Source organism: Pectinophora gossypiella, chromosome 1 (assembly GCF_024362695.1).
Source record: "Pectinophora gossypiella chromosome 1, ilPecGoss1.1, whole genome shotgun sequence".
NCBI classification, from domain to species: Eukaryota; Metazoa; Arthropoda; class Insecta; order Lepidoptera; family Gelechiidae; genus Pectinophora; species Pectinophora gossypiella.
The window spans coordinates 4,115,686-4,142,150 of NC_065404.1; the positions used below are offsets into that span (position 1 = coordinate 4,115,686).

Consider the following 26,465-nt stretch of genomic DNA (forward strand, 5'->3'; position numbering starts at 1 on the left):
TCTGCCTAAAATTGACTTGTGTTCCATAAGTGTTTTTATTAAGATGTTTTCGTTGTCGAAACATAGATGCTTTTTAACCATGTGAACTAGGAATCGATTTTACATTGGTATAATGTGCAAACTTGTAAAATGTGTAATATCAATTTCGAGACAATGTTAGGTCAACGCATGATTACGGTCACGAGCATTAATATGTATACACTTTGCTACCATGTCACTTTAACTTTTTTGACAAATTGAACTGTAAGTCTCACTAAATGTCAAATATGTTAGCGCGACAGAGTCCTAAAGTGGGTACATTATATTGCTCATGACTGTACATACGCGAAAATGTGTATCAAAAACGTCCTTTTGGAGTGAATATGCCAATTGCCTAAGTAATACGCATAAAAATTATTATTTTATAAGTTGGAGGATTGAATATCAGAAATTCTAGTCCCAATTTAGGACGTTACGGATGGTGCTACAATTTGTATTGTGTTTTAACATGTTCACCGTCTAACTAAAATTAGATATATACCCCTCACGTGCAATATTTTTCGATAAACACATTGGAAATGTACATAGACACACTACAGAAATAAAAAATGTGCCCCACATATGGGTCATGCACGTATGAGTTTCTAATTTATGCCTCATATGTGGTTCATACACAGTGAACGTGTTAATACACCTAAAATATTTTATTAGATAAGTTCCATAGTAAAATATCCGGTTCCTTGCTTTTAAACAATAATGTGTTGTGTTAATACAAGGTCACTTTTAGAAATAGGATTTGTTATTCAAACAAATGTTCCGTACTCAGGATATAGACGTAGTTATAACATCTAGGTCGTGTTAAATCAATGTCGGTTGTTATTGACGTACTTAGATTTTTTTGTTTTGGTTTTCCCCGAAGGGTAAGGCAAAGGGAACTATGCCCATACAGCCATGTCTTACGTATTTTTTTTCTTGATGATTAATGAAATGATGAAAGGTGATGATGATGAAACCTAAGCCCCCACCCTCGGAGTAGACTCCTACTCCGAACCCCAAACGAATTAACTCAAAAGTCCGCATAAACTTTCGAGTTATGAAGCGGCTTCCTGGCACGAAGCGAAAATAGGCAGATACACTTTGTTTATTGAATACTCCGATATAATAACACTCGTGAATGTCTTCCGACTAACTTAATGCGATCATTAACCACAAAACACCACTTCGTATTAATTATTTAGATTATTCAATGAAGAAAGCAACTTTCCCTTCCCCGTTTCCCGCCAAAAGCCTGACGTACTTAGTTATAAAAAAGTTTTTTTTTCTGTTAGTGATGTTATTAAGTTGGCGTTTTTGGTAATCGAGTATTTTGGTTGTCGAGTATATAAGTGCGTGAACTCATTCTCTTATTTAGTTTGGATTTCCGGATATTTTTACCTCAAAGTTATTTATACACTTTTTTAACATAATAGGTAATATGTTATGATACGAATGTATGTAAATTATCTCTATTAATTTATTAAATACCTATTAGCCATGCTGTGCTAAGTTGAAGTGTGTTTAGATTTTTGTAAGTTTATTTAATATACGAGTAGGTATGTAATAGAATTGAAATCTAAACTAAACATTATCGAAAAAGCTAGGTATCTAACGGGCGATCACCGCACAACAGTAAAATTGTATAGTTGTGGACCTTTACAGGTGGTCTAAAAGCATTTGAAAATATCAAATGCAATATTGCTTCGCTTTTTTAGATGAATTACTTCAATGTGGCCAATTTTTATCCACCCAGATGTGTTGTTTTTACTTAATCTCCGTAGCAATGAATGTTATCAAATTATAGGTAGGTAGTTAGTTGTAAACATTCCGATAATAGGTAATATTCCAAAGCTCTCTGTGATAGCGATAAACTTGTTTAAATGAGATAAACAATAGTTATTTTGTTGTATATGAACTGCTATTCCCACAGAGTAAAAAATACAGGGTGTTAGTGACATCGTAACGAATACTCAGAGGGATGATTCAGACCATGATTCTGAGTTAATATCAAGTGGAATTTTCCGTCGCAAAATTCATGTTATTTTTTTAGTTTTTTTAAATTATTTTCAATTCTATACTTTTGCGATGGAAAATTCCACTTGATATTAACTAAGAATAATCAGCTAAATCATCCCTCTCAGTATTCGTTACGATGTCACTTACACCCCATACAAGTACATACAGTAGCCATACAAGTAGGTATGGGTGTTAGTGACACTGTAACGAATACTGAAGGGGATGATTCAGACCATGATTCTGAGTCGATATCAAGTGGAATTTCCTGTCGGAGAAGTCATGAAAATTTTAGAGCTTTTTTAAATTATTTTCCGTTCCATACTTTTGCGACGGAAAATTCCACTTGATATCAACTCAGAATCATGGCCTGAATCATCCCTCAAAGTTTTCGTTACGATGTCACTAACACCCTGTATAATGATTATATTTTTTATTTTATTTTTTAACTTATGGACCTGTGTGTCATTGGCTTGCCTAACCAATGAGTTTTTAATTTATGTTCATGAGTGTCTTTCCAGCTTACTTTATTTAAATATGACATAGATGGCGTTATTCAGTTTAGGAAGTTGTATGGTTATTAAATTACTCAGAATTCTACATTGTCACAGCCGGGTCTTTGCGTAGGTATAGCAAAATCGATGTCCAAATATTGTAGCCAAGCCGTCAAAGAGTACAGAAGAGGTTAAAATGGCCACATCGAAGCAAGCAATATTGCAATTTGACATTTGCGCATATAAAAGTAAGTCCGCAATGCAAACAAATGTTAAATAGCAATATTGCTTTCTTAGATGAATTGCTTCGATGTGGCCATTTTAACCCCCCTGTATTACTGGAAATTAAATGTAGCAGTCAGATCTTCATTTAGAGCGGTAAACAGAGTTCAAAACTTCAAAATCCAATAAAAAATATAATAATACTTTATGACCAAAGAGAATATCAACACTTCATAGTTTTTTTTTTACTTTGGTCCGCTAGCCATACGGTCAGCATTCTAAACTCAACAACGCCATCTTTCAAGTTTATCTGGAAAGTCCCTCGTTGCATTTTTCACTGTACGCGGCATTGCAGACGGCTTAAAAAAGTCAATTCAATTTTTAATATATAATATTAATACTATATTTTTAATATCTTATATTGGATTGTTGTATTGGCTCTAAGTATCATAATTATTCGCGTATCCTATTGTGATATGTATTAACTATACCATCTTTTGTAAATTGTATTCTGGCAAATAAAAATTATTGCTTGATTGATTAAATAACTGTTGTCACAAATACTTGGTATGTGACATACTCTACCACGTTGCTCTAATAAAAAAAAAAAATATTTCTTTAACAGAGACATAATAATATTATGCTCTAGCATGGGTTAGAGCTAAATAATTGTTACAGCAATTTAGTTTCTTATCCCACTTCGTTTCTTAAACCGTTGGTCCCGGCTATTATCCGTTAAAACACCTCCACCAACCCGCAGTGGAGCAGCGTGGTGGAGTGTGCTCCATACCCCCTCCGGTTGATTGAGGGGAGGCCTGTACCCAGCAGTGGGACGTATTAGGCTGTTTATGTTATGTTTATACATCCTAGTTTATACTGCTAGGCATCAAGAGCATACTTCACCACGCTGCTCCAGTGCGGGTTGATGGATTAACGATAAAAAGACATCGCGTCGTGCAGTGTGGTGGAGTATGCTCCATAGCCATTCCGGTCGATTGATGGAGTCCTGTGTCCAGCTGTGGGACCTAGATAGGCTGTTTATGTATAGTATGTAGGTATTAAAATTTTAATAACGAACATAATATGATTTTCCTGATTGTATTTTATAATATTAATATTTTTATCGCCATTGATAAGATTTAATAGCTACCTATTAATAGTAATTATTACTATTTTATATTCTGCATTCCTCATTAGTTTAATTTCCCTATGGTTTGAATGTGATGAAAGTACATAATTATTAATAAGGAATTTTATATTTTGTAATATAAATAAAGTTAATGTGTGTTGTTTATATTATATTTTATTTTTTTCATTTACTAACCTAGGTACTATTAAATAGGCAAAGGCCAGTCATAGGATGGGTGACCACAGAAAAAAAAAGTTTTCATCTCGAGCTCCTCCGTGCTTCTGAAGGCACGTTAAGTCGTTGGTCCCGGCTGCATTGGCAGTCGTTAATAACCACCAATCCGCACTGGGTCCGCGTGGTGGTTCAAGGCCCGATCTCCCTATCCATCCATAGGGAAGGCTCGTGCCCCAGCAGTGGGGATGTTAATGGGCTGGTCATGTTGTACTATTAAATAGACCAGTTCAGTACAATTAGTGATTGATTACATTGCAATAAAGATAACATTTTACAATAGTCTAAATGCGCGGTAAGAATCAGATCTGTCAAAGTACGTCAACTAGTGTAGTGACGTTCATTAGCGTAGTGACGTACCAGTCGATATTAGGTCGATCGATTCTTTGCTATCTAAAGGTGGGTACTGACCGGCGTTACGAGGCGTATTGTACCCTTCGCAGCGAGCATGATATGTTACGTCATGTGCTTAAAGTCAGTGTTGATGCTTGTTACGAGCGCCTTATTTCCCTGTACTGACAGCACGCACGTTCACTGTGTAACACATTACATTACGCCTCGTAACACCAGTCAGTACCCACCTTAACAGTACCTATTAAAATATAAAAGTTCTGTTTGTATAAGGTTATCTAAACTCTTGAATCTATACAAATTTTATTGCGAGCAAATCTAATGAAAATTGGATTTATTGTCGTAATGATAGAACTAATAAACAGCAATAAATTTTGGCATAAAATAAAATAAAGAGATCGGTATTTTCATATGTATTTTACTGATGATAATGCACGTAAATTAACCGCAAAACACATTTTTCTTTGGTATGATTCTAGACATTTTATGGCAACATTATAAACAATAACAAATCTTAGAAACTTAGAACGCTTATGTCGTTTACTGTCTGTGAACTAAGTAAGTTTTACACCCGAATTCTAAGAAGTTAACTCAAACCTTCCTCGACACCGTGCTCAGTTGAGGCAACCTTAAGGAAGTCCTCGAACTCAACTCAAAATTGGTATTATCAGTTGGCGCCTCAACCCTATCTCACGTTTGGCATGTTTTTTTAACGTGACTTATTGTAGATTTGCCGCAGATGGCATTAACTACTTGGCCGGACAAATGGGGAGCGCTGAAGGCTCTCACCCGATACAACGTTTAAGACGACAGGCCTGAGGGTGCCCAGTTGGGCGCGAACCTCGGCTCAGGGCGTCGCCTGAGAGGAAAAATATTTGAAATAATTAATCGACCCTTGGGGGTCGATAGCGATAAGCGCTGATTGAGGGACGAGTTTGGCATGACGTCATTATTTTCGTATTATTTTATTGGCAGTATAATATGCTCGACTCTAGTGAGTAGTCCCTCAAGTCAAGGACGTAAATATCAACTTAAAATACCAAAATGCTCAGCTGAGGCCGAGTCGACTAAAAGTTTCGAGGTAACATCTTTGAATAGGGGTGTCCACTTAGCTAGCATACTAACTCAGCTGACGTCCCATAGTTATGTGCAGTGCAGACTGCTAACTATGAAAACACTATGGTATATTGCGTCAGCTATGCGAGCTAAGCTAAACTAACTTAGCCTAGCTCGCGATCTCTGTACACACGACGTAAATGGGTGAATATCAAAATTTCAAGTTTGGTGGCTAAATTTCATATTATTTTTTCGTGAAAAATTGGGTTCCGACATGAAAAAGATCCAAAAGGATCCTCGGTAAATATATGACAGTTCGCCACCAAACTTGACACATTTTGATATTCACCCAAATGCTGTGTAGTACACACTAAAATTTATTTTATAATATGGCAACACCGCATTCTAATCTTGCTTCTACTCTTTGAACATCATGGCATATAAAGCCCTCGCATGACAAAGCTTCTGCATGAACGCTCCTGTACATCGCCTTATGTTTGAAATAAACGCGTGATGTGCCGTTCAGCGCGCCGCGTCTCGGTACACTAAGTCTTGCTAGACAGAGATATGTTACATCGCCTTGTGCGAAAAAGACGAAAGATATGATTCTAATCAGGTGACGTTTTACAAGGTAGGATTGCGTGTGGCAAATGGATTGTTTTATTTGGTTACCCTACTCGTAAGTAATACTAAAAATAACACAGTGTTGTAACGAATGCTATGAACCTATAGGTCTGATGTAGTTGTTGCCAATCCTGTCGATGGGGAGTTTGCAGTCCTTCCATTGCACTGAACGTATTGTGAACGGTCCACTGCCACGCAGTGTCACTGTAAAAAAAGTTAAGGAGATATTAAAAAAAGTTAGTAAATACACATACGAACTCACGACCAATTATTTATTATATTTTTATTTTATAGATACGTCTCAACAAAGAGTTCGAAACACTTCCGAATTAAAACGAAATCGAAACACGAGTTTAATAGAAATTCAAATTTGAATTTAGAACGTTAACATTATGAATGAAAATCCTTACAAAACCTACTCAATGAAAACCTTTTTTGAAATACCGAATACTTTACTCGTTAATCGTAATTTTTTTTTATAATCCTTACGAAATATTAAAACTTGTAAATGTAAATTAAAAAAAATACCTATTTTTTTTAAGTCATAGGTACAGTCACGACAGTGCATTGATTCAGAAGTTGTCAAGTATTGGTTTCAGAGCCCTAGATAAAATATTTATCTGTAGTAATTCCCACAAAATACCTTTAGATGCCTATTGTTTAACACTACAAGTGTCCTACCACAGATTGTGGCAGACCACCAGCCCGGTGGTCGGATGACATTGAGAGGTATGTCGGAAAGCAATGGATGAGACTTGCGCAAGACCGGAAAGGATGGCGTGAAAGAGAGGAGGCCTATACCCAGCAGTGGGTGGATACAGGTTGAGTAGCTAGATAGATAGGCATGTCCCTATTATCTATTAGTCAGACAAAAGGCGGCCTCCGGGGAAAAATCGTTAAATTGTTAAATGGTCTTTATCCTGTGCCTTATTAAGTAGTTATTTAATTTCCTTAAAGGTCAAGAGTAGCAGTGTTCAACTACGAAGGTTGGTGCGGGAGGTGAAGGACAGGTGGTGGCTTGACAGGGCTAAGCGCATCCAGTGGCTTTCCGATACGAACCAGCTGGGTGCATTTTACGGTGAGGTGCGTAAGCTTATTGGGACGACACCTAGATGCAACATCCCACTTAGATCTCAGGACGGCTCGATGCTGCTTACCAACAAGCAGGATGTACTCAATCGGTGGAGGGAGCACTTCAACAACCTGCTTAATATTGATAGGGCTGCAGACTTGCGGTTCATCAATTCCATGCCATCGCTCCCCACCACAAGTGAGCTGGATGCTCCATTGGCGCTGAACGAAGTTGTTGCTGCTATTAAGCAGCAAAAGAACGGGAAGGCGTGCGGTATTGACAATGTACCCGGTGAACTGCTGAAATACGGAGGTGAGGAACTGCATGTCACTATCTTTAGACTGTTCTTGCGTATGTGGGATGAGGGGAGCGTGCCTGCAGACTTTAGTGTCTCTCGCATTTGCTCCTTGTATAAGAACAAGGGAGACCGCTCAGACTGCAATTCCTACAGGGGCATATCTCTTCTGTCTTCACCGGGGAAGGTCTTTGCTCGCATTCTATTAAATCGCCTAGTGAAGCTAAGCGAAAACATCTTGCCGGAGACACAGTTTGGCTTCCGACCTGACCGAGGCACATGTGAGGCCATTTTCTCTATACGGCAACTTCAGGAGAAGAGCAGAGAGCAAGGTCAACCTCTGTATCTTTGCTTTGTTGACCTAGAAAAGGCCTTTGACAGTGTGCCTCGTGAAGCTCTGTGGATGGTACTAGCGAAACTGGGATGCACAGACAAGTTTGTGAAGCTAATTCGACTCCTGCACGATGGCATGCAATGCTGTGTCAGTATGGGGCGCGATCAATCGAAATACTTCGGTGTTACTTGTGGCGTCAAGCAGGGATGTGTTCTAGCGCCGACTCTTTTCGCCCTTTATTTTGCGGTTGTAGTTCGGGACACCTTGCAAACTCTGTCCGAAGGCGTCCGTCTTCGCTTTCGTACCGATGGCGGTGTTTTCAATCTGGCCAGACTAAAAGCCTACACCAAAGTGTCTTACACCACCATCACGGAGATAATGTACGCAGACGACTTGTGTTTCGTGGCGGAATCCCCGGATGGTTTGCAACGGCTTATGTCGGGTCTCTACGAGTCGTGTCGTCGATTTGGCCTGAAAATCAGTATCAAGAAGACCGAAGTCATGGCTCTGGATACACTGAGTGTCCCTATCGACGTGGTGCTCGGCGGGGACTTGCTTAAGCGGGTAGACAAGTTCAAATATCTGGGGAGCACGATAACGTCTAAGTGCCGCCTTGACGATGAAGTAAACAGTAGAATTGGAGCCGCTGCTGCTGCATTTGGTAAACTTCGCGCCAAGGTGTTCCGTTCGCACGAGATTAAGCTACATACCAAGGTGTCTGTGTATACGGCGATCGTCCTGCCAAATCTCCTGTATGCCTCCGAAACCTGGTGCCCGTACCGCAAGCACATCCGCATGTTAGATAGGTTTCATCTCAACTGCCTCCGTAACATCTTAAACATTCATTGGTACGATCGTGTTCGAAACACTGAAGTCCTGCGACGCGCAAATGTTGGAGGCGTTGAGGCCTATCTGATGAGGCGGCAGTTGCGGTGGTGTGGGCATGTCTCCCGTATGTCTAATGACAGAGTAGCAAAGCGCATCTTCTACTCGGAATTGCAAGAGGGCAAGCGGAAACAGGGCGGCCAACTCTTGCGGTACAAAGATGTGCTCAAACGCCACATGAAAGGATGCGGCGTGGCCCCATCGCGGTGGGAGATACTGGCCCAGGATCGGCCGCAATGGAGGCATACTGTGAACACCAAGGTGTATGGCTTTGAACAGAAACGTCGGGAAGAGCTTGATTTGAAACGCGACGAGCTGAAGGCCCGACCATCTGCGGCCATAACATATAATTATACCGGAGGTGTGCTGACGTGCAGTGAATGTGGCCGTACATTCACTGCTAAGATCGGTTACGTCAGCCATATAAGAGCGCATCTTAGGCGTTCCTAGATTGGAGACTTGTCGCCATGGCCGAATACGGCTGGATGGATATATTTAATTTCCTTACCTGTGGTCTCCGGGACTAAAGTGACGTTGTACCTCCCATTAAACATGGTCAGTGGCCATTTGTCATCCACAGAGGCTACTGACAACGTTGTGGTCGATAGCTGGATGTCCAGGGACAAATTCGAGCCGAGATACTTTATGCCTGGGGAAAAGAAGGTAATGTTCAAAAATATAACGAACGTGTGACTTAAGGTGGTATTAATAAACTAATCTCAGCTTCGAGACTGCTCTTAAGATCATGTCAATGTGACAGTTCTCATATAAAAACAGAGACTTGAACACGATCTTGAGGGCAGTAGGGATCACAAAGTAAGGTGGTATTAATAAACTAATCTCAGCTTCGAGACTGCTCTCAAGATCATGCCAATGTGACAGTTCTCATATAAAAACAGAGACTTGAACACGATCTTGAGGGCAGTAGGGATCACAAAGTGATTTTTGTAATATGTCCCCACCGGGATTCGAATCCGTTCACAATCAGTAATGTGAAATTTAAAATAGATAACCTATAATTCGAATTATCACAACTTGTGTTCGCTTGCGTAAGGGTATGCGATAAGAATTTGCAAATCAGAAATCCCCAATGACAACTGAGAACTTGACATTTACGAGAATTTCGCTGAAATATTCACGCAATGAAGAAAGAAATATGGTGTGCGTTACCCCAACAAGAAAGTATCTCCTAGAGTTATATGAGTAGAACGTATAGTTGGTGCCTTATCTGCTGTAAATGTGCCCCCACATAAAAAATGTGTGCCCCCTGTCGTTTCGAAAAAAAATCGAAAAAACGATTCTTGCTGGGGTAACGTTTTTCTAGCAGGAAAATTCTAAACGAATGATCGGAGAGAGAAAAACTGTGCATGGCCAGATAGCTTATATGTGTGCCAAAATGTGCCCCCAAAAATAAAATCTGTGCCCCTTCAGATTTTCGAGATATTGCATTTCCTGCTGGAGTAACGTTTTGATGAATAGTATATCTCTAAAACCATTGCATGTGCCCCTGTAGAATAAACATACGCGAGTAGCTCTTAATGTGTGCCCCTTTGTGCCCCAATTAGATTTTAGAAAATATTTATAGTTTTCAAGTTATCGCGGTTTTATGAAAACCCGAAAAAACATCGCAGCGCCTAAATGAGACAAGGCATAACTTCGCTGAAAACTGTATTCGGTCTTTCTTGACGCTAATAATAACCATACAAAGTTTCAAAAATGTTCATGCATGCGTTTTTGAATAATCTTGCTAAAAGTAAAAACGATGGTGTCATAACTTTGACGGCAAAATACAAGGAACTGGCACAATCCCAGATGTGTAGGTGTAAACCAAAATCTTGTGCCTTTAGTCAAAAATATATGGTGAAAATATTGAGCTTCAAATGTTACGCATTAAGTAAATATAAACAAAAAACCAAAATATGTAAACAACGGCTGGTTATCCGACCAAATTTGAATGACTACTAAAAAGCGACGGATTCATACATATCGATGACCTTCTTTACTTTACTCACTAACCGGTTCACACGTGTTGTGCCTGAGTACACTGAAGTAGAAAAGTAATAACTAATAAAATAAAGTTGTTATTGGATTATATTTTAATAGCTGTTTCTATGACCTTACACATGATTAAGCACATTTATAAGAGCCATTTTCAAATAAAATGTACATGTGACTAACATGCTCAAAATCGTGACCAAACTGTTTTGTGACATACCTGTATTTTTATACTAATGTAAATAATAATTTCCACATCAACAAGCTGTTTCATTTATATAGTCACAAGGTGCATTTAATATATTTTTTAATTAGCCCTCAAAACTTTTGAACGCGACTGTAAGGACAACAGCTTAGGTATAATACGTCCAATAAAGAAGGTCCTCGTTAAGTATGAATCCGTCGCTTTTTAGTAGTCATTCAGATTTGGTCGGATAACCAGCCGTTGTTTACATATTTTGGTTTTTTGTTTATATTTACTTAATGCGTAACATTTGAAGCTCAATATTTTCACCATATATTTTTGACTAAAGGCACAAGATTTTGGTTTACACCTACACATCTGGGATTGTGCCAGTTCCTTGTATTTTGCCGTCAAAGTTATGACACCATCGTTTTTACTTTTAGCAAGATTATTCAAAAACGCATGCATGAACATTTTTGAAACTTTGTATGGTTATTATTAGCGTCAAGAAAGACCGAATACAGTTTTCAGCGAAGTTATGCCTTGTCTCATTTAGGCGCTGCGATGTTTTTTCGGGTTTTCATAAAACCGCGATAACTTGAAAACTATAAATATTTTCTAAAATCTAATTGGGGCACAAAGGGGCACACATTAAGAGCTACTCGCGTATGTTTATTCTACAGGGGCACATGCAATGGTTTTAGAGATATACTATTCATCAAAACGTTACTCCAGCAGGAAATGCAATATCTCGAAAATCTGAAGGGGCACAGATTTTATTTTTGGGGGCACATTTTGGCACACATATAAGCTATCTGGCCATGCACAGTTTTTCTCTCTCCGATCATTCGTTTAGAATTTTCCTGCTAGAAAAACGTTACCCCAGCAAGAATCGTTTTTTCGATTTTTTTTCGAAACGACAGGGGGCACACATTTTTTATGTGGGGGCACATTTACAGCAGATAAGGCACCAACTATACGTTCTACTCATATAACTCTAGGAGATACTTTCTTGTTGGGGTAACGCACACAGAAATATGCACAACGCTCAACCACTGACCACGGAGGCCGTTAACATGATAGGTGGTGAGCCGTAACAGTCGAATTCAGTGGTTTAGAGTCCGACCCAGGGCTCTCACGGATGTTGTTGTCACTCAAAACCAATGGCTACCTCTAATCTTGAAGCTGGTAGCTTCAGGAGGTAGTTGCGGCTTGGTGATCTCGAGGCGGTCGAGGTGGATGCTGATGCCGGCGTATCCGAACACGAGGGTCTGCAGGAACCCGCCCATGCCGGTCAGGAAGTTCACAGCGCCCACTCGCGGGCGTTGGAGCTCGCTCCAAACCTAAAAGGAAAGGTTGAGGAGTAAAAAAGAAGGTCGATATTTCCTGCCAGTTCACAATGAAAGAGTTGTCTGGGTTGAAGGAATTATGGCGTTGACACCGACTCCCCGAACGGCGATTTCCGCTATGGCGAGTGGTTTGACGTCGCGTGTCTCTACGGCGCATTCGCTTTGTTTTACCTCTACGAAGAGCGATTTATTTTGTATAGTACAGTTATAGTGAAAACTGTTTGGAAATCGGCTTTTCATCAAATAAACCAGCAACACTAATTAAAAAAAGAAAATTAGGAAATAAGAAAACAACGAACATTCATTTTTTGTATTTTGAAGGTTGAAATAGGCCTAAATAATAAACCATTCTCCTGTAAATAATTCGAGTGAAGCCAAGTTTGACATATTCTTATTGCAACGTGTTATCGTTAACCCGTCAGCGACAGGACGAAGTACCTACTTTGAAAGGCTCCCGCACATAGTCCGTGTAACTCCTGTTGAACATGAGCGCTGCCTGCAGGTTGTCGTCCAGCTGCAGGTGCCCGATGGTGTGCATGCTCCACGTCATCGCTGGCCCCGAGCCACGCGTCACCGACTCGTAGTACGACAGGTCGTTGGCTCGGGTACTCCTGCAAACAATATGGTTAGGTATACATACTCATGGTATAAGAAAACCAGGTATGCTCAATCCTATGACAAGCCGCTAGGATTAGATCCGAAAATCTGGACCCGTCTGAACCGGTGTAGGACCAACCACGGGAAGTCGAACCATCACCTACATAAATGGGGCTTAAAGGAGTCGCCATACCGTGGTCACTTAGTAAATTGTCTCTGAATAGTACTGACAGTTACTGCTGCCATCTGTCAGGTTCTAGTTTGGGGGGGGGGAGGGGGCGGTGTCATATGGGTGGCCACTGCAATTTTATCTAATTGTCTACGGAGATAGGTTGTGTGCGATTATTAGTATTAAATGTACATAGTATATACTCCCATTCCTCGGCCCTCGCCAGCTTATGTTTAAATCCCATGTAATAGGGGGCGGTGATTTAGAGCCCGGGATGATGTAACTCACGCGTCACTTAGAAAATTCCAGAATAAAAGTGTAGGTACATACACACTCATAGGATACTGCAGGGGGTATCCCAGCAGCACAGCGTCAGCTTGTTTGATCTTCTCTCCTCGCTTGTACTCCGTAAACTGAGGGTGGTAGTCCAGCTGCTCATCATACGGCAATGCCAGGCTCCACGCTATGTCGGCCCAGTGATCCGGATTCTTTGCCATGTAGTAGGACTTGCATAGGCAGGATACGTATCTGAAAGATTTAAATGTCTGATTTGTAGTACAAAATCCACGTGGTTGGTGCGTAGCGTCTTACGCCCCGACCTAGTAATTGGGAAACCAAAAAGCTCTTCAAGGTCGGCAACACATAGGTATATATGTATACAGGGTGTCAGTGACATTGTAACGAAAACTTTGAGGGTTGATTGAGACCCTGATTCTTAGTTGATATCAAGTGGAATTTTCCATCACAAAAGTATGGAACTGAAAATAATTAAAGAAATACACAAAAATTTTCATGAATTTACCGACTGAAAATTCCATTTGATATTAGTTTTATACATGCTTCTGGCATTATATTACATTTTCGAATAATTATGTACTCCAGCAATGAGAAAATAGGTAATTATAACGTTAAAAGTTAACAACGCTATCTATCGTGTGTTTGGGGAACGTCGATTGGAAAGCCCAACAGTTAAAAAATCTCCAATACTTACTGCGCTAAGTATAATGAGTATCCAGCTACAACATTGGTGAAGACAGAATTGGTAATATTGCTGTGGTCTTCGTCAGGACCCATCACATCTGGAAACAGAAACTAGGGGATAAATATTCCTGATGGGGAAAGAAACAGGTCTTTGTGTTACTTTGCTCGAACCTGCTTCTTATATTCACATCTTCTTCTATCCTGTTGGTTGTGAGGTGGAGTACCAACCTCATCAACCTTGGTGTCAAGGTTACTATTGAGCCGCCAAGGGCCTCTGATGTGGCTACTTACTTACATCAGTAAGTAGTACCCCGAGACCAACGGCTTAACGTGCCTTCCGAAGCACGGATCATCTTACTTTCGGACAATCAGGTGATCAGCCTGTAATTTCCTAACCAAACTAGGGACCACAAAGTATTTTTTGTGATATGTCCCCACCGGGAATCAAACCCAGGACCTCCTGATCGTGAGCCCAACGCGCAACCTTTGGACCACGGAGGTCGTTTATACTCACTGGAAATATCAAACAGTCCTGTTGTGTAGTTGATCACAGCTCGGGAAGCCCAAAAGTCCGCAATGTGGGTCACGATGTTACATCCACCATGCTGGAATTATAACAATTCAAATGAATAGGTGTAGGTATTCGACTTTGTGAGTTTGAAAACAAATTTGTTTAGTAAATGATTGATATCACGTTGTTTCCAGGATTTGTGCCCGGTTAATGGTGGAGCAGCGTAGTAGAGTATGCTCCATACCCCCTCCGGTTGATTGAGGGGAGGCCAGTGCCCGGCAGTGGGACGTATATAGGCTGTTTATGTATGTATCTAATGGCAATAGGCTCGCCACCTACATGGGGCTTAAACATAGCTGGTGAGGAGTGGATGTAAGTACTATACACCTGTGCCTACTCCATCCGAGATACAGCTTGTTTAATTTACTAAGTAAGCACATTCACAGTATGGCGACTCCTTTAAACCCCATTTATGTAGGTGATGGTTCGACTTCCCGTGGTTGGTCCTACACCGGTTCAGTCGGATCCAGATTTTTCGGATCAAACCCTCTATACACCTCTGCGTACCTCATCGGGGATGGGGTCTCAGGCGTGATGGTATTGTATGAAGGTGTAGGTACCTGAGCACCCAAATGCTGTCATGATAGGGTAGTTGAGAGCTTTTTATCCTTAATCTCTACACGTGAACATGCTGTCGTTTTTGTACGTTGTTTACTTATCCTTCTAAAGCCATCTCCCTACCTTCAGCCAGTTTTCATCTCTGGTGGTAGCCAAGTACTGCCTGGCTGCGTAAGAGATATCTCCTGAGATGTGCTGCTGGAACTCCGCCACTTCTGGACAACATGGCTGTGTCACTTCCGAGCCTGTGTACGCGCTCTCCCAAGGATACCTGAAGTCAGGAGAATGGTGGAAGTTCTAGATACGGTTATATTTGTAATTATTTTTAAAGTTTATTGTTTATCACATCAGAGGTACGTTGCCTATTATAATCAAACAACTCTAAGTGGCTTACACACCAGGGGCTAAGCTAAGTTAGTTTTCCATAGCTTTGCATTGTTTACACAGAATTTTGGTAATCTGCATCAACTAAGCTATACTAAGTTAGATTAGTTATTGGTCTGCATTCCGTTTGAAGTAACACACTATAAAAAATCGTCTTTTATCAACCCCAAATAGTGTTCAACTTACGTGAAATTTCAGCTTATATCAATCCCAAATAGTATCTTTCATTTTGTTAGCGTTAACGAAACTGAAAACCCTTTGGATACTTATAGGTACTTATGCTGTCAGTATAGCTATGCTGTGTAGCATTATTATCTGTATACCTGTATCCTTTATTCCCGGTAATCTTGGCCAGGTGTTCAGCGACGTACGCGGTATCCAGCCTATACTGCAGCAGCTTGTTGGCGTATCCTGGGTAGAGCAGCAGGATGGAGGGGAACATCCACATCTCTGTATCCCAGAAGTTGTGACCTGAAGTAACCATGTAAAAATATTAGTTGTAACACTTTAGTGGTTATTAGACTACCCAATCTATCCTGCTCGATGCGTTAAGGTCACAGGGTCAACGATTGCTCGAGATCGTGGTTGTCATGGATACACCCACCAATTTGCGTGACCTTGAGGCATCGGAAAGGCTGAGTTGGTCTCAGATTGTCTAGGTAGCAATATAACTACCTTCATTAAAGAATAGGTTACAAAGATAATTTGGTTCTGCAGTTTTTACTCTCAACAAAAAAGAATAATGTTTCATAAGTGGATAGCTAATTTGGCGTACTTGTTTATATTGAAAAATTATAACTTAATATCTGTATGTAAAACAAGCTGTTGTTATCCCGAATAAAATGAATATATATAAATAAGACTATATCGCAAAGGGACTAGATATAAGTTTACCTAGATATTATAAAAACCCCCCCTTATCGTAAAATGATTTAATCGCAAAATGACTACATAGTAGTCTGTCTAAGAGTGGATAGATGGATTGGCTAGTCTAATAACCTCTTAGGAAAAGTCGATAATTATTTATATGCGATAAATAACGAAAACACGACGAAATTTTTTTTCTATATATTCTTGTCAAACTACCGTCACTTACGATGCGATGTATCGGTCAGTTCATTGTCGGACGCGCTCGAGGACAGACGTGTTGTCTTCCCTTTGCGCTACGGTCGCGTTTTGGTGTGAACGTTTCATACCTTCGCCGGTTTACCAGTTTCTTCAGTGGTTTACTAACCGTGCTAATATTGTGAACTCTGTGATATCCTATCCAAGAACATTGAAATCGTGCTTAATATTATTGTGGCTTATGACTTTATCAACTACCTACAGTTGGCGTGCTGTGCGTGGCCTTGTGGAGCTGGTCTGCTGTTTAAGTGGATTGTGGATAAAGGTTAGTGGAGTTTTTCTTATTCGCTGATATAAGGAGGATTAGGTACATGTCTTTCATAAGTATTTTGACAGTGCTTTTTACGCTCATGTTAAAATTGTTTTATAAAATTGTCGGCTCTGGAACAGTCCCTGAAAAGTAGTACCTTATATGTGTACGCGAGTACTCAATACTTACGTTCACTTACATACCAAACATTCAAATACGTTCAGGCATTTAGGCGGGAAAGTGAAACTCGCATACAAAATATACCCACCTTTGCGTTGATAATATATTTCCAGCGACTCGACCCAGCTTTACTTAGGTACAATTTTTACTCACCTAGTCTTAGATAAATTAATAACGCCGCATACAAATTCATTCAGTCGTTCTCGAGATTACGTAACGTCACGACCATATTCCATTCGGGGTTGTCAGAGATACATCCATCGCAAGATGAACTAAGTACTCACATCTCACCGAGGTTTCTGTTAGACCAACGTGATAGGAGCCGTATTACCGTCTATACCTCCCAGCCAGGTGTACGTATGTTCTCGAAATTAACACAAACATAAAAGCACAGATTTCCTTGCTTATTAATATATTGATATTGAAAATGTGAGAAACTTTGTTAGCTGTTCAGTGTGAATAGTGCGGCCTTTATGGTCCAGTAGTTGAGCGTTGAAGTCACGGTCCAGAGGTCCCGGGTTCGAGTCCCGGTGGGGACATATCACAAAAATCACTTTGTGATACCTAGTTTGGTTAGGACATTACAGGCTGATCACCTGATTATCCAAAAAGTAAGATGATCCGTGCTTCGGAAGGCACGTTAAGCCATTGGTCCCGGTTACTACTTACTACTTAAGTGAGTAATCGTTACATGAGCCATGTCAGGGGCCTTTGGAGACTCAGTAGTACCAGGGTTGAAGAGTTCGGTAACCCACCTCCCAACCCATACGATAGAAGAAGTGCGAATATGACACAAGTGGCAACACGATCTAGATAAGATAATCTAGTTCATTACCTTCATAATCTTCGAAGCTGCCTCCTCTGGCCAGTCCCGTTGGGCTGAGGCCGTAGTACCTGTCGAGCGGCTGGTAAGTCGACTCCGAAGGTAACGAACTCAGGAAGTAATACCAGATCCCGTTTACTATCTTAGCCTGGAACATAAAGTGATTCGTACAAAGTACCCGTAAAATGTTTTAAGTTTACATATCATTGAAATTGATACTTTTCCGTAGGTTATCAAATGTACCGGGTGTTAGTAACATTGTAACGAAAACTTTGGTGATTGAGGCCAGGATTCTGAGTTGAAATCAAGTGGAATTTTCCGTCGCAAAAATATGAAACTAAAAATAATTTAAAAAAACACAAAATTTTTCATGAATATTCAAGACTGAAAATTCCACTTGATATCAACTCAGAATCATGGTCTGAATCATCTCCCTGAGTATTCGTTACGATGTCACTAACACCCTGTATATACGTATCTACTAACGATGACGGTTTTATATATTACTAGCTTCTGCCCGCGGCTTAGCTCGCATTAAATTCGGGGTAACACTCTTCCCTTTTCCTAATGTCCCAATATTTAGATTCCTAACTTGAAAACTGCGAAAAGTCCCATATAAAATTTCACCCCCTCTTTGAAGGGTATGGAGGCAAATTTCGAAAAACAAATGATGCACGATTTTTTGTCACTCACAAATACTCCACATACCAATTTTTTACTTTTTACCCCCCATTTTAGGGAAGTGGAAGGTTAGAAAGAAACAAAAAGTAGCCTATGTCACTCTCTATCCCTCCAATAGGGTAATTCCGGGATAGACGGCCGTACGGGAGAGTTGGCCAGTGCCTAAAAATTGTACAAAGAATCGCTAGATGGCATAACCACGTACTCAGGTTGCTTGCCGAGGTGCGTAAGAACAAACGTACGCCAAAAGTTCCGCGAAAAAAAATGAAAATGTTATTAAAAACCTAATGTTTTGATTTGAGTAATGCTAATTCTTTTTTAAGAGTTTACGTACGAAGTTGTGGTCATATTAGTTTTCAAAAATAACATGTTTTTTTTAGTATTTTTACCAGATAATGAACCGTGCTACATAATAAGCTCAAAACTACGGCATGGTTTTGCGTTTTTTTTCACTTGGATGGTATGGCCATCTCTCCCGGATGATTAGGAGAGATGGCCTTGGTTTGTCAGTGACAGATGGCCATATGATTGTAGGGGATTTTTAATATTTTTTTGTGATCGTTATTTTTTTAAATTTATTTCGTCAAAGAATGAACGCATATAACTCCAACACAAACTTTTAAAAAATCTTTCTCCGATTCCTGAATGGTTAGAAGAGGTACGCAAACGAGCGAAGCAAGTTGGCAAAGGTCTCACTTCTGAGAATCATATTCATGTAAGAAAGTCTAAAGAAGAGGCTCGACTGCTCAAGGAACAAAAAAAAAGATTAAGAAGGAACAAGAAAGTAATAAAAAATACAATTAAAGGAAGGAAGGATCAAGACTAAGAAAGTAGAAAAGACTGATGATAGCAATAAAATGACTGACAAACCAAAAAATAAATTACCTCTTAAAAGAAAATCGACTAGGAAAATATCTAAAAGCAGCGATGACGAAGAAGAAGAGATAGTTTTAAATGATACAGATGAAAAGAGCGATATGAAAGAAGAAAACAATTGTGTAAGCTGTGGAAAAAAATATTAACAAACACAGCTAATCGAAGATTGGATTCAATGTGCCATTTGTTTTCAATGTGAATTGCACAGAATTTGATACCGTGTGCTCTAAATGCGGTCGATGCAAAAAAAAGTCAGATGGCACAAAGTAAAGCTGTGTTAAAAATAAAAAAGTGAGATTTAGTACTGGCCATCTTACCCGTCCTACTATGGCCATCTCACCCTTAGTATCCGGGAGAGATGGCCAGAGCTGTTTTTTTTTAAAGTTAGTTTTAAGGTTGAACTCTTTAAAAAATATCAATATTATATGTCACTTCCATAAGTTAAATGTTCAGAGTTTAATTAAAAGTACTGATTATCATAATGCATATTGTAGTTTAATTTTTATTAGGCTTCAAAAAAACTATGGCCATCTACCCCGGCTTTACCCTATCTCCACTTAAAAATCAAGTCTTCAAAGACAAACAAAAAGACACATACATTACTTTCGCATTTATAATATTAGTATCGATGTTGGTAGGGCGTGTACCTGCAACTTCTTTTCCCCGGCTATACCTACAGGTTGTGAGAAGCTACAGAAATTTTAAGGGGATGAGACGTTAATTATGTACTTACTTTAAAAATAAATATTATATTACTTACCAGTAGGTAGGTAATAAGGCTCAATTCAGTAGAATTGAGTTATTTTTTAATTTGACCTAGTAAAATAACTGAAACTAACTATAATAATTTAGGCAAATACAGCTTTCGCCTAAAGACACGTGGAACGCTATGCATCACAAAAGTGTTATTGCTATGAAAGTATGTACAGGCAGTGTACGTAAACAAACGGAATGTTGTCTGCTTTCTGAATGTTCTACCTTTTGCATAGAAAACCCATAAAGGTTCGACTTCTGACTAAACAAATACTTATTTCATTAATGTATTTAGCCTTGTCTCATTAGTAGATTTAAGTCCAAAATATTATTAATCAAGGTTTAAATCTTATTCAGTTGCAAGCGCATATGTTTTCTAGCCTAGTCGGTAGGTGTAATAAGCCCTTTGGCGGTTCAATACAGATTTAATAGTTAGGGTTGTCTAACGTACCAGTTTTAAGTTTCCGTCGATGTCGAGCCCCGCCTGCTGGTACAGTCGATGCCACTGCAGCACATGCTTCCTGTGCAACTCCTCGCCGTCCTCCTGCAACACTACGCCCTTGTGACTTTACCATACGTGGACACGTTTTGCTTTGGTCACACCCCGGACACTCATTCTGACCTAACGCGTAAGAGAGAGATAGTCAGTTCGCGCTCTGAAACCTGATTACTCGTATAACACCAACAATATTGGCAGCATCCTCACTTTTTGGCATCTATTTAGTAACTCGTGGATGATAGCTGATATCTTTAGCTCAGTCTTCGTCTATTGTGTAGGTTCTGAGGTGGAGTACCAACTAGCTCAGCTCAGTTATAAACTTTTAAGGATACCAGCCAAATAGTAGTAGAATTAGATTGGAAAATATCAGCTGACTCATTAAACGGCCTCCGTGGTCCAGTGGTTGAGCGTTGGGCTCACGATCCGGAGGTCCCGGGTTCGAATCCCGGTGGATGTTTAATTCTTCTATTGTGTGGATTGTTAGGTGGAGTACCAACCTCATCAACCCTGGTGTCAAGGTTACTATTGAGCCGCCAAAGTTATTATTTATTCGTAGCCTCTGACATGGCTCATGTAACGACTACTTACTTACTTCTAGAAGCAACCAGGACCAATGGCTTAACGTGCTTTCCGAAGCACGGATCATCTTGCTTTGCTGTAATGTCCTAACCAAACTGCGGACGACAAAGTATTTTTTGTGATATGAGCCCACTGGGAATCGAACCCAGGACCTCCAGATCGTGAGCCCAACGCTCAACCACTGCGATTGTAGAAGTTAAGCAACTTTCGCAAAGGCCGGTCATAGGATGGGTGACCACAAAAAAAAAGTTTTCATCTCGAGCTCCTCCGTGCTTCGGAAGGCACGTTAATCCGTTGGTCCCGGCTGAATTAGCAGTCGTTAATAACCATCAATCCGCACCGGGCCCGCGTGATGGTTTAAGGCCCGATCTCCCTATCCATCCATAGGGAAGGCCCGTGACCCAGCAGTGGGGACGTTAATTAAAAACTTCAAAAATAACAGTATCTCTCCACTATTTAATGGTTGTTATTATACATATAAACCTTCCTCTAGAATCACTCTATCTATTATAAAAAACCGCATCAAAATCCGTTGCGTAGTTTTAAAGATTTAAGCGTACATAGGGATGTAGAGACAGAAAAAGCGACTTTGTTTTATACTATGTAGTGATATAATGTTGGCAGTACTGTGTTCCAATATGTCTAGAGTTTTGAAAACAAATGAGACATTTACGTGTTACATGTTTTGTCTCGTGTCATAAACCGGATCCTATGTCCGAGATATTTAGCTACTTTTTGTCAAACATCACAGTACTTACATACCTACAGTTTTTATTCAACGACCGAAACGATTGCGTATTATGCTCTAACCACTCGTCCGTTTAAGAAACCTCCATCTATGCACCTATTACGACCATTTGTTCAAATTTGGCCGCCTACGAGATGCAATAAATCCTGTCAGGACATTTCACAATAGACCAGCTATCATGCACAATTGGGATAGCTAGATAAACATAGTTTAAACCATTATGAACTTTGTTACTTGGTGTTGGCGGCAGATCTGGCAACCCCCGTTGCCTAGGTATTGTTGATTGTATGGCGCATAGCAACGGGGTTGTAAAGTTTTTTACATTAAGTATTATAATTTTGTGATCTTTTACTCTTTATTATACGTTAATACTGAGTTGGTCATCTTTGATTTCGCTCGCTAGTATCGTGGTCGTTTCCCTAATACTTGAATAGAATAGAACAAAATAATTTATTTGCCAGAAAACAGTGTTTACATATGTTATTGTATACAGTAGTCCGTGTTTTCAACTTACAAGTAAGCATGCAAATTTATGCTGTTGTGCTACACATGCATCTACAATTACATAAGAATCAATCATAAAATAAAATAATAATAAATTCTAATTAACTATAAAAGCAATGTTGTAGCAACCATTTTGTCAAACTAACTTTAAAAGCAGCTTGGTGTAAGAATACTATGGAAAAAATATGTTTCTGAGTAACAATTAATTGTCATTATCATCCCCCTAGCGTTATCTCGTTGTTCACAGGGTCCGCTTACCTAACATGTAGATTTGACAGGTTTTTTACAGAAGCGACTGCCTGTCTGACCTTCCAACCCGCGAAGGGAAAACCAGCCCAATACAGGTTACGTCACACACCTCCGAAAATGCAGTTCTTGGGAATTTGAGTTTTCTCACGATGTTTTCCTTTACGGCTGAGCACGTGATAATCATTTATGATCCAAACATGAATTAGGAAACAAATTCGACAGTCATTGGTTTAGACATGTGCCTTATATACCTAATAAAAAAATGGAATACAAAAGCCACCAACCTTTGATAAACTCCTCTCTCGCGACAGTCTTGTTCTTATCAGCAGTCATGACGAATGTGAACACTCTGGAACCATGCTGAGGGACCACCAGATGATCAGGCACTGACGTCCAGTAGACGCATACATCTACCGGCAGGGGCTGATAGGTCGGGTCTTCGGAATCCTTGGTCTGTCCACATGTACTCCAAGTGGTTCTACCCTCGATGATCTCAGGTACTGGGGGTTGGAAGGAGATGTCCTTGCTTTCTGGTCCTGGCATCAGCTTCACTGCTATCCAGATCTCGTGGTGGATAAAGTTCGGGTCTGGAATGTACGTTCAATGACTTTCCAGCTACAGCTCTCCAAAAATAATATACGTAGATGGTGCTGTCGAGAATTAACGTGATTACCTATTTTCTCATTACTCGGGTACATAATGTCAGAAGCATATACAAAAATAATTGTTGCTTGATATTCTGATAACATTATGTATAGAATTATATTGCTATCTATATTGATTTTCTTTATTTTGATCAGAATAAGCCTGGGTGTAATAAAAAGGGTCATCATTTATACCCAAAAACAAAGATAAAAGATGCATAATAATATGTCTGTTGTCAATGAAATTAGAAGGTTAATTAAAGGAAAATCTGTACAGCGCCATCTATATTGTTTTTGATGAACGTAGCCTGGAAAGTCCCTCAATCAATTCAAATATTCTAGCATCAAAATAAAAGTAAAATAGTTACAAAAGAGACTTTACTAGGTAGATGGCAAATGGCGGACTTATCGCTGCTCGTAATTGCTGAGATAAATGCACTTTGGAAGATAAATTAATGCCTATTCTGTCTTTCGTGTGGGTTGTGAGGTTGTTTACCCCAGCAACCCTGATGTTAGGGTTATTATTGAGTAGCTAAAGGCCTCTGAATTGGCTCGTGTAACGACTACTTACTTACATCAGTAAGTAACCGGGACCAACGGCTTAACATGCCATCCGAAACACGGATCATCTTACTTTCGGACAATCAGGTGATCAACTTGTAATGTCCTAACCAAACTAGGGACCACAAAGTAATTTTTGTGATGTGTGCCCACCGGGAATCGAACCCAGGACCTCCGGATCGTGAGCCCAACGCTCAAACACTGGACCACGGAGGTCGTTCATTCCATTGGTATCTCTTGCTGACATTATTAGAAATAGACTTGTCATCTATTCTCTTATTTCTCGTCTTGAAGACGCTGAACTTCTTAGTTCGATTTTTAGTTTTTTTTTTTAATTATTTGCACCTGATTACCTACGGCAAACCTAAAAAGGAAGCGTTATACTTTAAGCAGTCTGTGGTACAGTCATGAGCAATAAAATGTACCGACTTTAGGACTCTGTCGCACTAACATATTTGACGTTTAGTGAGACTTACAGTTCAATTTGTCAAAAAAGTTAATGTGACATGGTACTAAAGTGTATACATATTAATGCTCGTGACCGTACCACTACATACTTGTTGTTCCATATGAGTAGATAGAAAAATATTGTTAACAATTACCTGCATGTGGCTTCGATACAACTTGTATCTGATTCACAATAGCTCTGGTATAGAATCTGTGAGCATAAATCCTCTGCGTTACTATCGACCTGTCTCTATCAACTCTTACGTTGAACACGCCATCTCTCGTGTTTAAACTGTATACTGGGCTAAACGGGTGGTGCGTTAAAGTTGAGTTCAGCCTTATGTTGGCCCAGGCGGGAATTCTAGCCCGACGGCTCTCCCCTTGCCGCCCGTTGTACAACCCGTTCATGTAGACTGTATCACTAAAGATATTGGTAGCGAGATGTCCATTGCCAATGGATGGCATGAATCTATCGTCAGTAGGAAGACTGGAACAATGGAGCATTATGAAAGTAAGGAACGCCTATTATAAAATTAAGGCAATGTTTTTTGTGGAAACTTTGCTTTAGTTTTTAGATAGGCGCTCGTATGAGAATTTAATTCTTATTTTTTTATTTAACATTGTCATGTAGATATTCATCGTAAGTTATATATAAATTACCAACAATATTTGAAATAGGTACCTATTCCAAAAAGACAGCCTTTGAGTTCAACATTTTTAACTTCAAAGATTCCTCATAACTTTTGTATTACCTATTTATTGTTGTAAATATTATGCAACAATAAGTAGTGAATATTTATTGATAATAATTTATAGTCACAATGTAACATTTATAACTAGGTCGTATTATACACAGTCACGCATAGGTATTCTTATACATATACATACATAAACTCGCGCCTATTACCCACTGGGGTAAGCAGAGACTATGGAATTCCATTTGCTTCGAGCCTGACACACTTCTCTTGCTTCCTCCGCATTAATTAATCGTTACATACACGCACGCCGGTTCAGAGTAGATCGTACTGAACCTTTTCTAAGGATATCTCCGATTTGGTCAATGTACGGCTTTCTAGGTCTTCCTCTGCCAGCCATAACGCATAGGTAAATAGACATTAATCATTATGGTCCGTTACATTACTTATAAATAATCACAGCTGTAAATCTTATTGGTAAAGAGTTATAATAAGAATAAATATTAAAACATAGAAAACGTTCAGCTGCTTGTCTTCCCGGGCATGTCGTAAAAACCGACAGAGGGATTGTGTCCTCTAACATGATGGACTAATGTTATGGGCGATAGGCTGATCCCTTATCACCATAAGGTTCATCATATCCAGCTTACGATATCGTATCAAAAGTGGCTGCAAGTTGTCTTTGATTACTTGTGGCTCTGCCCACCCCATTAGGGATTACGGGCGTGAGTTTATGTATGTAAGAATAAATATTGCTCTACAGGCAATAATAACGGAAAACGTAATAATAAATTTACGTATAAGTACCTACTTAAACTTAACAAAACTTTTCTCTTTGAATACCAATGACCCTGCAGTAATAAACTAAGAAAACACATAAAACTAGATTTGCATTTTACCTGTGCGTAGAAAACACATGGGGATCAGGGCTAACATCGTCACTTTCCTCCCAAGTACGGGCAACGACGCTATAGCTACCCCCCTTGGTAGCTAGCACGATGACCACCACCGCCGCTACTGTAAGTAGCCCTAGCATCGCAGCCACCTGTTTATTATTCGCCAAAAACTGCCACATCCAAACTTTTCTTCGAACACACCACAGCCGAAAGAAAGAAAAATCTTCTTCAAATTGAAAATTATTTATTTTGAATTGGCTGGTTAAAACTACACGCAAACTTTAAAAAAAACGAATTAATATTTTTAAAAACAGTACACTGACGCAGAGAAAACTTAAAAATTTCAAAATTGGAATTCTCCAAATAATTTGATAATTTCGAATGTTTTAAAATTTGAAATAGGACGTTCGATAGCGCGGCCGTTGAAGCGCGAGGGTCGCGCTCAT

The 26,465-nt window shown here is 39.6% G+C and overlaps 1 protein-coding gene across 1 annotated transcript; it reads right to left on the minus strand.

The window, feature by feature from the left end:
- Positions 1-5,328: 5,328 nt before the first annotated feature.
- On the minus strand, positions 5,329-26,465 carry LOC126380073 (protein-glucosylgalactosylhydroxylysine glucosidase). Its single transcript, XM_050029312.1, has 14 exons — positions 26,023-26,465; positions 24,584-24,915; positions 23,061-23,363; positions 20,649-20,749; positions 17,900-18,035; positions 15,833-15,980; positions 15,249-15,396; positions 14,511-14,601; positions 14,007-14,094; positions 13,346-13,543; positions 12,692-12,860; positions 12,072-12,243; positions 9,230-9,370; positions 5,329-6,339 (listed from the first exon to the last, which is right to left on the minus strand). Exons 1-14 carry the CDS (start codon positions 26,196-26,198, stop codon positions 6,230-6,232), a joined length of 2,313 nt encoding a protein of 770 aa, XP_049885269.1. The 5' UTR covers positions 26,199-26,465; the 3' UTR covers positions 5,329-6,229.

What these genes read in the sequence shown, in the direction of transcription:
- LOC126380073 (XM_050029312.1), bottom strand. Translation starts at nt 26,198, where the DNA reads ATGTGGCAGTTTTTGGCGAATAATAAACAGGTGGCTGCGATGCTAGGG. An exon ending in GAGATGAAAACTGGCTGAAG is followed by an intron (nt 14,602 to 15,248) that starts GTAGGGAGATGG and finishes TTATAATTCCAG; the next exon opens with CATGGTGGATGTAACATCGT. An exon ending in ATGTGCGGGAGCCTTTCAAA is followed by an intron (nt 12,244 to 12,691) that starts GTAGGTACTTCG and finishes CTTTCCTTTTAG; the next exon opens with GTTTGGAGCGAGCTCCAACG.